At 44.9% G+C, this 14,036-nt stretch overlaps 2 protein-coding genes across 2 annotated transcripts in view; one reads left to right on the forward strand and one right to left on the reverse strand.

Annotated features, from left to right (window-relative positions):
* The window catches only part of cacna2d3a (calcium channel, voltage-dependent, alpha 2/delta subunit 3a), a 293,663-nt gene that overhangs the window by 213,446 nt on the left and 66,181 nt on the right, over positions 1-14,036 (forward strand). The gene's annotated exons all lie outside the window — the stretch shown is intronic.
* LOC121546087 (leucine-rich repeat and transmembrane domain-containing protein 1) lies at positions 2,929-9,560 on the reverse strand. The gene is made up of 4 exons (XM_041857102.2): positions 9,142-9,560; positions 7,094-7,484; positions 6,433-6,638; positions 2,929-4,532 (listed from the first exon to the last, which is right to left on the reverse strand). The coding sequence occupies exons 1-4, from the start codon at positions 9,146-9,148 to the stop codon at positions 4,051-4,053; spliced, it is 1,086 nt and encodes a 361-aa protein (XP_041713036.1). The 5' UTR covers positions 9,149-9,560; the 3' UTR covers positions 2,929-4,050.

Consider the following 14,036-nt stretch of genomic DNA (forward strand, 5'->3'; position numbering starts at 1 on the left):
CAAATAATCAACGATGAAAACCCAAAACCAGGAACTGCTGCTGTAATCACATAATTCTACGTGAGCCTTGACAGATTCTAGCCGTTTCATCTGTCCACGAGAGATTACCAGCTAACGTAAACCCTGGTGTGTGTGTGTGTGTTTCTCCAGGGAGTGTTTGTAAGGGCTGTGGCCTGTGAGAGGGGCTTTTGTGTTCTTTGCGTGTGTGTTTGTGTTTGTGTTAGGAGAATTTGTGTGTGTGTGTTTGTGTTAGGGGAATGTGTGTGTTTGTGTTAGGGGACGCGAGAGGGAAGGAAAAAGCTGAGCTGTGGTAGGTCTGACATCCACCTCCTCCAACCCTTCCTTCAGAAGAACTCTTCTACTCTATTTAAACATAATGTGTGCTTCACTTTTGCACATTAAATGAGGATAAATTATGTCTACTGGAGGATATTTCTATTCCATGAAATCATCACCCACCTCTCCCTCAGGAGGAATACACAGGTGTTGTAGAAAGCCCTACTTTAGGTAATGATATAGAAGTGAAGGATGGGCACACACACACACATACACCCTCTTCTGTAATGCTCAATATGTGCTGTCCTTAGGAATATTCAACTCCTCCGTAACTACTATCTAAACATGGCTTATGTATTTAGTGTCATTGTGTCCTGGGTTGATGGGTGATCTTATTCTATCACGACATGTGCAGCAATTTAGACAATCTTCTCAGCGCTGGGATGATCTAGCGAGCCCTAGATCAGCTCCACTGTATTTGAGGGAGAGTTCAGGTATAGTGCAACATGTCCTATCTATCTGTGCGTTGTACACATACAGTGTCAACCCCCTGCATCGGACACAAGGGGGCGGTATGGAGCTCACCTTTGGGTTTTGACACAATAGCAGGACACCATTCTTGTCCAGATTAGACTGATATTCTGAAACAGAAAGAGTAATGGTGATTTAAAGAGGGTTGCAAGGACCTCAAGGCAAGAGAAGAAAGGAGTAAGACGAGAAAGGGGTAGAGAGAAAAGAGGGAGGAGGAGGACAGTAGAGAGATACTGTAGATGATAGAGGGAGGAGGAGGAGGAGGACAGTAGAGAGATACTGTAGATGATAGAGGGAGGAGGAGGAGGAGGAGGACAGTAGAGAGATACTGTAGATGATAGAGGGAGAAGGAGGAGGAGGACAGTAGAGAGATACTGTAGATGATAGAGGGAGAAGGAGGAGGAGGACAGTAGAGAGATACTGTAGATGATAGAGGGAGGAGGAGGAGGAGGACAGTAGAGAGATACTGTAGATGATAGAGGGAGGAGGAGGAGGAGGAGGACAGTAGAGAGATACTGTAGATGATAGAGAGAGGAGGAGGAGGAGGAGGACAGTTAAGAGATACTGTAGATGATAGACCCTGGTCCTCCAGTTCCCCCAACAGTACACATTTTTATTGTAACCTTGGACAAACACACCTGATTCAACTTGTCAACTAATCATCAAGGCCTCAATGAGCTGAATGAGGTGTGTTTGTCCAGGGTTACAATAAAAATGTGTACTGTTGGGGGAACTGGAGGACCAGGGTTGGGAAACACTGCTGTGGATGATAGAGAGAGGAGGAGGGGAAAATAGAGATGGAGAGAGACAAAGCAGTTAAGACAGGAGACTATACAAAAAGATAGAATGAGAGAAAGATACTGAGAGAGAGAGAGAGAGAGAGAGAGAGAGAGAGAGAGAGAGAGAGAGAGAGAGAGAGAGAGAGAGAGAGAGAGAGAGAGAGAGAGAGAGAGAGAGAGAGAGAGAGAGAGAGAGAGAGAGAGAGAGAGAGAGGGAAGGAAGGAAGGAAGGAAAGGGGGCAGAAGGAGAGAAGATTATTTCACGGTGCCTGAATGCGATGACATGCGAGTGGTGCATTGTGGGTAGCTTTGGCCTGGGGGAAACGACAGTGTGCTGGAGCAGAAGGAGCGGGATGGAGAGTCTGTGCAGTGCCACCATACACACACACACACACACACACACACACACACACCATTCTATATACAGTAGAACTGTCTTCTCAGTGGAAATAGTATGACCAATAGCAGTGATCGGCTCATCAACAAAAAAATGTAACTCAACAGAAATATATAATCTACAAACCCATAGCAGTAACACAGTAGTAAGACAGTCATAACACACTGTGACAAAGGAGATTATGAGTACTCAGTGTAACAGCGGTGAGGACAGCCTCTATGTTAGGTAGCCACTGATGAGCAGTAATGATAATTGTGCTGCTCAGATTGAAGTGGGGATGTAATGATGTTTGGACTGGAGATGTAGCCTAATGGTAATTCAGTATAGGCCGGTTAGGGCCAGTTTTCCTCTCTGCTCCAGTTGGCTTGAGCTTCATGAATACGCTAATACGTTAACTTAACACGACAGCCCAGTGACTTCACACATCCTGGGCACTGCAGACATCTCTGACTCATAGCCTGTGTGTGTGTGTTTGTGTGTGTGTGTGTGTGTGTGTGTGTATGTGTGTGTGTGTGTGTGTGTGGGTGCCCTGTCTCTGGTTGGAGGGTCTTTGCTGTATGTCTAGCTGGATCCTTCAGGCAGCTTCGAGAACACTTCACTCACGTGGCTGTGTGTGTGACATACACACAGGGTCATATGGACTGAATAGCCTCTTAAGGCTGGTTTTTTTGAGAGGTTAGAGGTGACTTTGACTGTTTCTCTCTGTCTCTGTCACACACGGGCAACACAAGCAAGCGTGATCGCACACACACATACACATGTACACACATTCAAACACATTCCCATTTCCACACACATCCCCCCTCTGTCTCCATCACTGTGCAGTGTAATTCATGATGCAGCTCACTGTCCCATTTTGTTGTCCTCAACGCTGTGTGTGTGTCTTTGTGTCTGTGTGTGTGTGTGTGTGAATGAGAAGACTCAACCCATGTTGTTCATTTTCTTTTAGTTTTGTTTCATTATTGCTTGTAGAATCAACCATCTTCCATACATTAGGGAAAATATGCATATTTTCTCCTTCAGCACGCACACACACACACACACACACATACACACACACAGACACACACACACACACACACACACACACACACGCACACACATGCACACACACACACAAACCTCTTGGAAGGTCACCCTCCCAAAAGAGGTTTCTTACCTAAAATGGTATTTTCCTGGTTAAATAAAGGTTAAATACAATTTTCAAAAGCACACACATTATAGCTGCCTACTAAGAATCTGTACTTCAAAATTAGACAGTATCAAAAGATACGAACAATAGTTTACAAAGAAAACCAAACAAAATCCAAACTACCACTAATTCAGAAGATAACATTTTACACTTATCAACAAACAAACATTTATGAACACATTTTTAATACATTTTTGATACCCTCAGAGGAAATGGAATTGATATGTTTTGATATATTTGGGAAAACCCAGACACAGAGATCTAGAGATGTGTGTCTTGCCCAGTTTATATTCACAGCAACTGATGTACCAAGTCTCCGCTCCACACCACAGCACTCTTCACTGGTTATCATCCAGAGAGATAAATTAGGACCTTTCTATCTTTTTCCTTTCTTTCTTTCCTTTCTGAAGTGAACTTTGTACTGATTTCAGCTCTCAGTAGATATGGTCAGTAGTTCCCTTATTTGCATTTAGTAGTTTTGGATGGGACAACATGGGGGTATGTTGGGTTGGGAAATTACATTAGAACTTTCACTATGAGGTGACTTATTGATACCAACAGAACCTGTCACAGGCAATGGCTTTTTCCAGCAGTGGTTGATATGTGCTTGATATGTACTGTCCTGTCCTCTGTTTGAGGTGTAGACCAGGTACGATTGATGGGTAGGGTGACAAAGGTTTTGGGTCAGGTCCCAGTTCAGTGCATGGGACAAGAGGTTAAAGTTTAAGCTGAAGATTAGAGTTTTAAGTCAGGGCACACACACACACACACACACACACACACACACCTACGACAGTAGTTTCAGGTACAGGGTTCAACGTTCCAGGTTCAAAGTGTTTGTGGGTTAAAGTTCACAGTTCACTCGATCCCATCTCTTAGGCGATAGCGTTCTCTAGTGGTTCCTTCTCGTCTGCGCTGCCGTGATCGGCCTTACTCGTCTCCTCACTCTTCTTCAGCTCCCGCTGGTACTTGGCCATAAGGGCAGCGTAGGCACAGCCGTACACCGCTGCAGCCAGCATCATCATCAACACGATGCCACACACCACGCCAGTCACGATCACCGTGGCGATGGCGTGACGCAGGTTCACCGGGCGAGGTCTCTGCTTGGGCTCACACTCCGGGAGACCACTCCCTCCTCCTCCATACCCCTCCCCCATTCCCAGGGGGCCGTGCGGGTTGCCGTTGCCGTGGGTGTGACCCCTGGTTGACCTCTCAGACTCCAGGTGGTGTATGTTGGAGAATAGGTAGTTGTAGCTGGTGGTCATGCAGGAATGGAAGAGCTGGTAGGGAACCTTCTGGAGATCTTTCTCCTTCATCTCCTCTGGTTGGGAGCAGGATACCTCATCCACCACTCCACCTGGAAATGGAGAGAGTGTGAGAGGGTGGAGAGAGGGAGTGAGGTTATTATATCAGTAAAAACCCTGAATGTTCGCTTCATGCCTAAAACCTACTGCTATAGACAATACCACTTCTGCAGGTGTGTTCCATGCTATGGTCTGAATACAAGTCAGTAGGACAGGCTGTAAAAGTGTAATGACTGACTCTATGTCCATGTGTTGTCACCTGTTGAGAATAGCCACGCAATCTCCCTCTGTGACACATGCCATGTCTGACTTCAGTCTAACTTCCTGTCATAATTACCTTTAATCACAGTAGCTAGCACTGACTTGAATAAGGCTACCTGAGCTCTGAGATGGTAATTACCAGAGGATCTTAATTACTTTTTTAGATTAAATGGCCAGAGTTAATGAGTGTGTCCTGATTCTGTTAATGACTGAACATTCAAATATGAGGCACTAAAGAGCATGGTAGACAAGTTAATAGTCAGGACATAACCTTCTGTCTCTCTCACCCTCCCTCAGCTCCCCCCTCTCTCTCTCTCTCCCTCTCTCTCTCTCTCTCTCTATCTCTCTTTCTCCCTCTTTCTCTCTTTCTCTCTCTTCCTCCATCCCTCCCTCCCTTCCTCTCTCTCTCTTTCTCTCTAATAGTCCAAACATGTCCTATTTTCAGTAGTGCTCCATCAATATAGATGTATTTAGATGTGCTCATTATATTAATCTTTCAGATTGGGAGGCCTTTACAAAGGGAAATGAACCGTTCAGATCCTGGAGTTGTATGTAGGTCGAGTGCGTGACAGTGTTTGTCCTTAGCCACACATGTCCTCTGATGTGTGTGTGTGTGTTGTGTTTGTGTGTTTAGGTTTCTGTCAGGGATGATCAGCAGTTTTTTCCTCTGATTACATTCATTCATTAGGCCAGATCTGAATTAATCTTCATCTGAGAGAGATGGTGATGATGCATTCTGAACTGAATGTATGAATTCATAACCAAGCTTATCTTTTTATTCCTCTATTGATAATGCATCTGTCCATTAGCTCAGCAGACTGACACGTTAACACACGTTGACACTACACTCACACATTCACAGTACACTACGCATTACATGACGAGAAATGACACAGACACAAGTTCCCCTCTCTCCTCCTCCCCTCCACTCTCTCGCTCTCTGTCAGTGGTTAACATGTTTATACTGATGTGGATCTTGATTTGAGCCAGTTTGCTACAGTAGGAAAATTATCCTGTCGCAGCTGGAAATTTGAATTATTATGTGGATTATAATTAATATACATTTTTGTATGGGTTGATACATTTTTCATAAAGGAAAATCAAGTCTGAAATTTCAAAGTGGAAATTACAAACTTCAGAAGCCTTTTTAAACCTCATTGCATTTTACATTTCCTTCATTGCAGGAAAGTTCTCCTGCAACAGGGTGATCAAATTAAGATCCTACATCTGTATTCAGCCACATTCCCGTAGCTGGGTCCAGACTGAGGCACCACAGGGATCAGCTGTGACATTACATTACCCACACATTACTTATCTGATAAAAATAACATGATAAACCACACACACATTCACATGGGTGCACACACACTCTCTTTGCTAATTGGACGACAGTTTTAGCTTAATCCGCAATGGGCCGTGGCACTCTGGGGGAGGAGTATTACATTTTTGTATAATGGGTGTTTTGGCTCATTGTGTGTGTGTGTGTACTGTATGTGTGTCCTCATTCTCAGAAGAGGTCAACAGCATATTTTGTAAGCAGTGAGTGATGGTGACGTGCGTTGCCAGCTTTGAAGATAGCTGGTAAAACTCTTTAACTCTGTAACTATATTCATGCCATTGGTTGTAGCTCGTTCACCTACTACCTGAACCCCATCCACATGACTCAACTGGCCCCCATCCATCCATCCTCACCTCTGAAGAGGAAGGTCTCCAACCACAGTTTGAGGCCTATGACCTGGCAGTCACACCTCCAGGGGTTCCCTCTCAGGCTTAGCTGACCCACGCCCTCCAGGTTCTCCAGTAGGGATTTGTCCAGCCGCTGCAGCCTGTTGTGGGCTAGCCCTAGCTGGGACAGGTTCCTCAGGCTCTCCCCCATAGCACCAGGCAGACCCGTCAGACTGGGCACAGAACAGAGACAGAACAGGTCCATTATACAACTGGTGGCGGTGGGAGAGTGATTGGGTAAGTTATTTAGCATCTCATAACAGAAAAGTCAGTCTTGCTGTGGAAGCTGTTATTGCACAGGTCTAGGTGTGATAGTATATATGTTATGTGACAGGTCTAGGTGTGATAGAGATTGTATGGGTATCTGTTGTGTGACAGGTCTAGGTTTGATAGAGATTGTATGGGTACCTGTTGTGTGACAGGTCTAGGTGTGATAGAGATTGTATGGGTATCTGTTGTGTGACAGGTCTAGGTTTGATAGAGATTGTATGGGTATCTGTTGTGTGACAGGTCTAGGTTTGATAGAGATTGTATGGGTATCTGTTGTGTGACAGGTCTAGGTTTGATAGAGATTGTATGGGTATCTGTTGTGTGACAGGCCTAGGTGTGATAGAGATCGTATGTGTACCTGTTGTGTGACAGGTCTAGGTGTGATAGAGATCGTATGGGCCCTAGCAGTCTTCTGTCCAGTTCTCTCAGGGCGTTATTGGCCAGACTGAGACGTTGTAGCCCTCTCAGACCGAGTAGTGTAGAGGGAGACACAGACGTGATGGAGTTATTGGATAGGTCCAGAACACGCAGCAGGGGCGTGTCTCGGAATGCCATGGAACCCAGCCCTCGGATACGGTTGTCTTGGAGATGGAGTTCTAGAGTGTCTGGTTGGAGATGGCGAGGGATGTCATATAAGCCCCGCCCTCGGCAGTCAACGACTTTTGTCCGGCCGTCACAGACACACCCCTTAGGACAGGAGAGGGATGGAGGGAGGAGGAGGGAGAGGAGGATACATACTGCTACTACAGCTGTGGAGAGAGAGAGAGAGAGAGAGAGAGAGAGAGAGAGAGAGAGAGAGAGAGAGAGAGAGAGAGAGAGAGAGAGAGAGAGAGAGAGAGAGATCAGATACACACCTATTCACACAAACAACTTTACAGTCACACTTTGTAGTCAATTGTGAAACAACCGTAAATAGTAAACTCATCTGAAGGTTTCTCTAGTTCAAAGAGGAGAGACATATCTTCTTCCCAAGGTCTGACACACACACACACACAATTGATATTGGGTGTCGGATCCTCTGTGTGCCTCATTGAAATAACTTCCTGTGTCTATTTGGTCTGGGACATAGTGGTATTTATATTGTGAGGATCTGAGAGGGGATACGGTGGGTAGATGTGATACTCTGAGACCAGCCTGGGAACACTCCTCATAGACACCAGACTCTTATTAAACTGTAATCAGCCAGTTCAATCACTTGAACTATGAAGGCCATATAGACTGAGCACACAAGTCACAGCAAACACTGTTACCATCCAACCACTACATGGCTCCTGATCTTGCTAGCCCGTAATTTATGCATTGCAGTGGTGAAGACCAGAGGTTTTACATAAAAGTTTGAATATTTTGTCTGGGTGTTTGTTGAGAGTCTCCAGGGGTCCCCAGAGTTTAGTTGCAATAGTATCAGACAAGGTGAATGGGGAAGTATGAGTGTGATGTCCTGTTCTCTCTCTCCAGCTGTGTAGAGAGCTTGTCAGAGAGGGTCATTATTTGTGAATTTGGAGGAGGGTACCAACCAACGCCTCAGGTAAAGCACAAATGACTCACACGAATGTCATATACCACAGCACTTACCAGTGGTGGACAAAGTACTTAATTGTCATACTTGAGTGAAAGTAAATATACCTTAATAGAAAATGACTCAAGTAAAAGTGAAAATACTACTTGAGTAAAATTCTAAAAGTATCTGGTTTTAAATGCACTTAAGTACAGTGGTGGGAAAAGTACTGAATTTTCATACTTGAGTAAAAGTAAAAAGTATGTTATACATCAAATTCCTTATATTAAGCAAACCAGATGGCACGATTTTCTTGTTTTTTTATTTATTTAGGGCACACTCCAACACTCAGACATAATTTACAAACGCAATATTTGTGTTTAGTGAGTCCGCTAGATCAGAGGCAGAAGGGATGAAAACACGTTATATTTATAGGTTCGTGAATTGGAACATATTGCTGTCCTGCCTGAGCATTTGAAATGTAACAAGTACTTTTGGGTGTCAGGGGAAATGTATGGGAGTAAAAAGTACATATTTTATTTTGTAATGTAGTGAAATAAAAGCAAAAGTTGTCAAAAATATAAGTAGTAAAGTACAGTACAAAAAACGACTTAAGTACTACTGCAACGTATTTTTACTTAGTTACTTTACGCCACTGTGACTTACCCAACATGCACACGCACATGCAGACAGGCACAAACGCATGCGCACACACATGCACAAACATGCACACGCACACGCACGGACACACACACACACATAATAACAATGTGATGATAATATTGCTACTACATAGTTATTAGACAGAATCTCACAGTTGAGTTATTGAGTTCACAGATTTCCTCCAACAGTAGCCCTGCTGACCCACCAGTGTTCCATCTATCTGCTACCTGTTTCACTGGTTGTCCTACCTGTCATATCTACCTCTCGTCCCCTTGCCAGGTCAGCCGTTCCTGGTTGAGCGGAGAGTAGTGAAGGGGGCTGAAAGCTGCTTACTGATCCGTTAGCAGTCCAGTTAGAGCCTGACTAGAAGTCCGTATAGCTTCTGGTTCAGTTCTGGTTAGGTTCCAATAAGTAATTTGTTAGCAATCCATGAGATGTCCAGTTAGCCTTCTCGTTGAGGTTCGATCCTTAGCCATCGGTTAGCGTGCATTAGCAGACACAGCTACATTGGTAGGTTGTAGGTTGTTGGTATGGTAGAGCAATGCCCAGCGACAGAACCACTCAGTGCCCTCAGGACCCCAAGCCCTGACTCTGTGGGTGGGAAACCCCATCAGAGCAGAGAGATCAGAACAGAACAGAGCAGTAGCCTTCACTGCCAGCTAGCAAGCCTGGGAATAACAGCACTGGACTGACTCTCTCTCTCTCTCTCTCTCTCTCTCTCTCTCTCTCTCTCTCTCTCTCTCTCTCTCTCTCTCTCTCTCTCTCTCTCTCTCTCTCTCTCTCTCTCTCTCTCTCTCTCTCTCTCTCTCTAGTCAAGCGTATTGTGGTGAGTGTGACGGTGTGTCATCTCGCAGTGGACAGCTGTGCCTCTTAAAACACTGTGTGCTCACAAACACACGCACACATACACACACGCACACATACACATACATACTAATAGACGCAGTCATACATGCTTGTTAGTCTGTCTCTGATGACATTACGCTTGAGTCGCAGGCAGAAAGGCTTGCCGAACATGCCCTCAGTCACAACACACACACACACACATATACAAACAAGCAAACCTACAAACGCATACACACACAGTGTGGATGTTAAGCTTTTGCGATATGCGTGTGTAAGATGTGTTGGCATGTAAAAGGATTGTAAAAAGATTGCCTCTCTTGCTCGGAGGAAGCGTAGGCAGGCAGGCAGGAGATAGAGAGGTAGAGAGAAAGAGACAGATTGAGCTAATTGAGGAAATCATTTTTAATGATGGACGTTATTAAGCACACAAGCTGATGACCAATCCTCCCTCCCTCCCTTCTTTCCTCTCCCTCCCACATTTCATCCCTCCTCCATCCATCTCTCATCCCTTCATCTTGTAACAGGGTTCACAGACTTTCTCCTGCTGCTCATAAGCTTTTTATATAACAAGCTTATAATTAGTGAATTTATTTCAGCAGATGCTTCACTACAACAGCCAGACGTCGGCTCGGTGGGGTTATCACATTCACACGCACCGCACCGCACACATACACGCGCACACACACACACGCGCACACACGCAATCACGCACACACATAATGTTTTGATATGTTATGGACAAGCCCCACAGTGTCCAAATGATATGGATTGATATGGATAGACACCACAAGAATGTAATTCTCTGGATTTTTAAGTTTAGCAATTACATCTGGTCCTCTGTAGCTCAGTTGGCAGGTAGAGCATGGCGCATGCAACGCCAGGATAGTGGGTTTGCTTCCTGGGACCACCCGTAGGTAAAAAGTATGCACACATGACTGTAAGTCGCTTTGAATGAAAGCGTCTGCTAGATGGCATACAGTATATACTAAGTGTCTGCTAGATGGCATACAGTAATAATAATAATATGCCATTTAGCAGACGCTTTTATCCAAAGCGACTTACAGTCATGCGTGCATACATTTCTGTGTATGGGTGGTCCCGGGGATGGAACCCACTACCCTGCCGTTACAAGCACCGTGCTCTACCAACTGAGCTACAGAGGACCACCAGTATGTACTAAGCGTCTGCTAGATGGGGTACTGTATGTACTAAGTGTCTGCTAGATGGGGTACTGTATGTACTAAGTGTCTGCTAGATGGGGTACTGTATGTGTCAGCGATAATATTTCCTGGGTCAGATATACAGATCCCCTGTAGCTCAGTTGGTAGAGCATGGCGCTTGCAATGCCAGGGTTGTGGGTTCGTTTCCCACTGGGGGCCAGTATGAAAATGTTTGCACTCACTAACTGTAAGTTGCTCTGGATAAGAGCTTCTGCTATATTACTAAAATGTCAAATGTAAATATAATGGTGGAATTGTTTTAAAATGAAAAAGCTCAATTTGTCAACAACGCTTGGATGTGCTGTTGACGTGTTCTTATTAGCGCTCTCAGTGAAATAAAACAACTGTGAAATCTAAAATCTAAAATTGTCCATTAATTAAATGAGATATCAGGGCTGTCAGGAAATGTTTTTAATTAGTGTAATTAATCAGTGAATTAATTAGAAAAGCATGGCCTTTCTGCTTAGCGTTACGTGTCAACATCTCACTGTTGGCTTAGATAATAATACTGCTTCTGCACGACCCCTAATAATTAAATACAGCCCTAGTTACTATTAAGGTGATGATGATGAGGAAGATGAAGAAGATGATGATGAGGAAGACGATCATGAGGAAGATGAGGAGGAGGAGGAGGAGGAGGAGGAGGAGGATGAGGAAGATGATCATGATGATGATGAGGAAGATGATCATGAGGATGATGATTATGATGATGGTGATGAGGAAGATTATGACGAGGAAGATGATCATGATGAAGATGATTATGATGATGAGGAAGATGAGGAAGATTATGATGATGATGACCAATTTATTTATTTATTATTTATTATTATGATGATGAATATGGTGATGAGGAAGATTATGATGAGGAAGATGATCATGAGGAAGATGATTATGATGATGAGGAAGATGATGAGGAAGATTATGATGATGATTGTGATGATGATGATGGTGATGATGAAGATGATGATGATGAGGAAGATGATGATGATGATAATGATGATATGAGGGGCTGAAAGGAGGATATTAGACGCTGTCGAGCATGATCAATTAAAAAAGTAGGACAACCAACATTCCCTAAACCTGGAGTCATTAAGGCCCCATTTCTCTGTGTGTAAATGTGTGTGAGAGAGACAGAATCCATATTTCCCTGACTGCATACTGCATACCCCCGCTGACTGCACTGCAGGGGAGCTGTTAAAGAGATTAACATTACCTAATCCCTATACACACCTTCCCTGACCCACTTATAGCACACACACACACACACACACACACACACACACACACACACACACACACACACACACACACACACACACACACACACACACACACACACACACACACACACACACACAGACACACACACACAGACACACACACACACAAACACAGACACAAACACACACACCAACAGTACTTTTTAGAATATAAAAGACAGGACTATCATTTTATCACAACCAAATAAAGATGACTAGCAGCTGATTCAGACCCTCTCAGTGCGTGGCAACTCTCAGTAGACACCATGTACAGTAGGAGCCATGGATATTGTGAGACTGTTGCCATCTTTCAGCTGAATATCCTCTGTATGTTATTTCGCTGTGACTGTCACTAGTGTTCTCGTGTTTTCTGTACTAATTTCTCGTGTGCTGGGTTTGCAGCGAAGATACACACTAAGGCAAACTAACCACTTTGCTCTCAAATCACTGCTTTCCTCTGACAGCACAGTGTGTGTTTGGTTGTGTTTGCGTGTGTGTCTGTGTGTCTGTGTGTGTGTGTTTGCGTATCTGTGTTTGTGTGAGTGAGAGAGGGAGAGACCTGCAGTGCTTATCTATGCCCCTGTACAGTGAACGACACACATATGACGCAGGCACACACATTCTTAGATTTGATAGTCTCATAATCATGGGCTGTTTTGAACCAGGTTGTCATGTTCCCTGTAGCTGTTTTGAACCAGGTTGTCATGTTCCCTGTACCTGACTGATCTGTTCACCAGATTGGTAGGCGAGGAATCTGACTGGTTTAATGTCAGGCCCTCTCTAATGTTTGGTGTATGCGTTGTGACGTCACGAGAGGCTACACAGCTTTCAGCGGGATTGCTCAAGTAGTGCAAGGAGACCAGGTTCAACCAAAACAAGGATTTTATTAACGGTCTTGGGAAACTAACGAAAGTATAACACAATACTGTTCTCTGGTGGCTCTTAAGGGTTAACAGTTCAGGGATGTCTCTTCCACATCCAAAATCATAACTCTCCCTCGCTCAAATAACTTTTCCCCAGTCTTACTGTCTTCCACGTTGCAGCGAGTGGCCAACCCAGCAAAACGTCCTTCCAAATGTCCCACACGTATTTCCACAGGTGCATATATCCAAAGGTGAGTATTTCCCCAAGGTAAGTATCTCCAAATCCTTATATTCCTCATGGAAGTGGACGTGCAGCACTCTTGTCCTCCAGAGAGCCCAGCTTGGAGACCGTGTCTCTTCCCTTCAACAAACCTTCAGCTCATCAGCTCCTGATTGGTTTCAGCTGCGTGGGAAGATTGGCCATAGAGGGGTGGAGTTCCCGACCATACCAGCAGATGGAGCCATAGCTGTCTGGGTTTGCAGCCACCTCAGGGGGATGTAACGTCCCTCCAGGACACAGCCTCTCGTGACATCACACATCCCCCTCCTCGGGACCGACGTCCTCGTCGGGTAAAGGCAGCGAAGAAGGCATCACGCCGGGAGAGGGCGTCCGCATTGCCGTGGTGCTTGCCAGCCTGCTCTCTCTTCAACTCCTCCACCTCTAGGACCAGGGACTCAGCCTCCTGTTGTCTCTCCTTGAGTTTCTTACTGAACGCATCAGCCTTGGTTTTAGCAGAGTTTAGCTTCTGTTGAGCAGCTTTCAGTTCCTTCTCTCTCTCTGCCTCCGCATTCTTCATCTTGTTCTCCCACACCTTGTACTTCTCCTCTGCCTTCTTCTGGACCTCCTTACTACTGCGCAGGGTCTCCTCACACTCCTCGATGGTCCTGCGCAGCCTCTCCAGCTCCTCCTGTTGCTTATGGAAGGAGCTCTGTTGGAGTTTAGCCTGGAGGATAT

The sequence above is a fragment of the Coregonus clupeaformis genome, chromosome 30 (genome assembly GCF_020615455.1).
Source record: "Coregonus clupeaformis isolate EN_2021a chromosome 30, ASM2061545v1, whole genome shotgun sequence".
Lineage (NCBI taxonomy): Eukaryota > Metazoa > Chordata > Actinopteri > Salmoniformes > Salmonidae > Coregonus > Coregonus clupeaformis.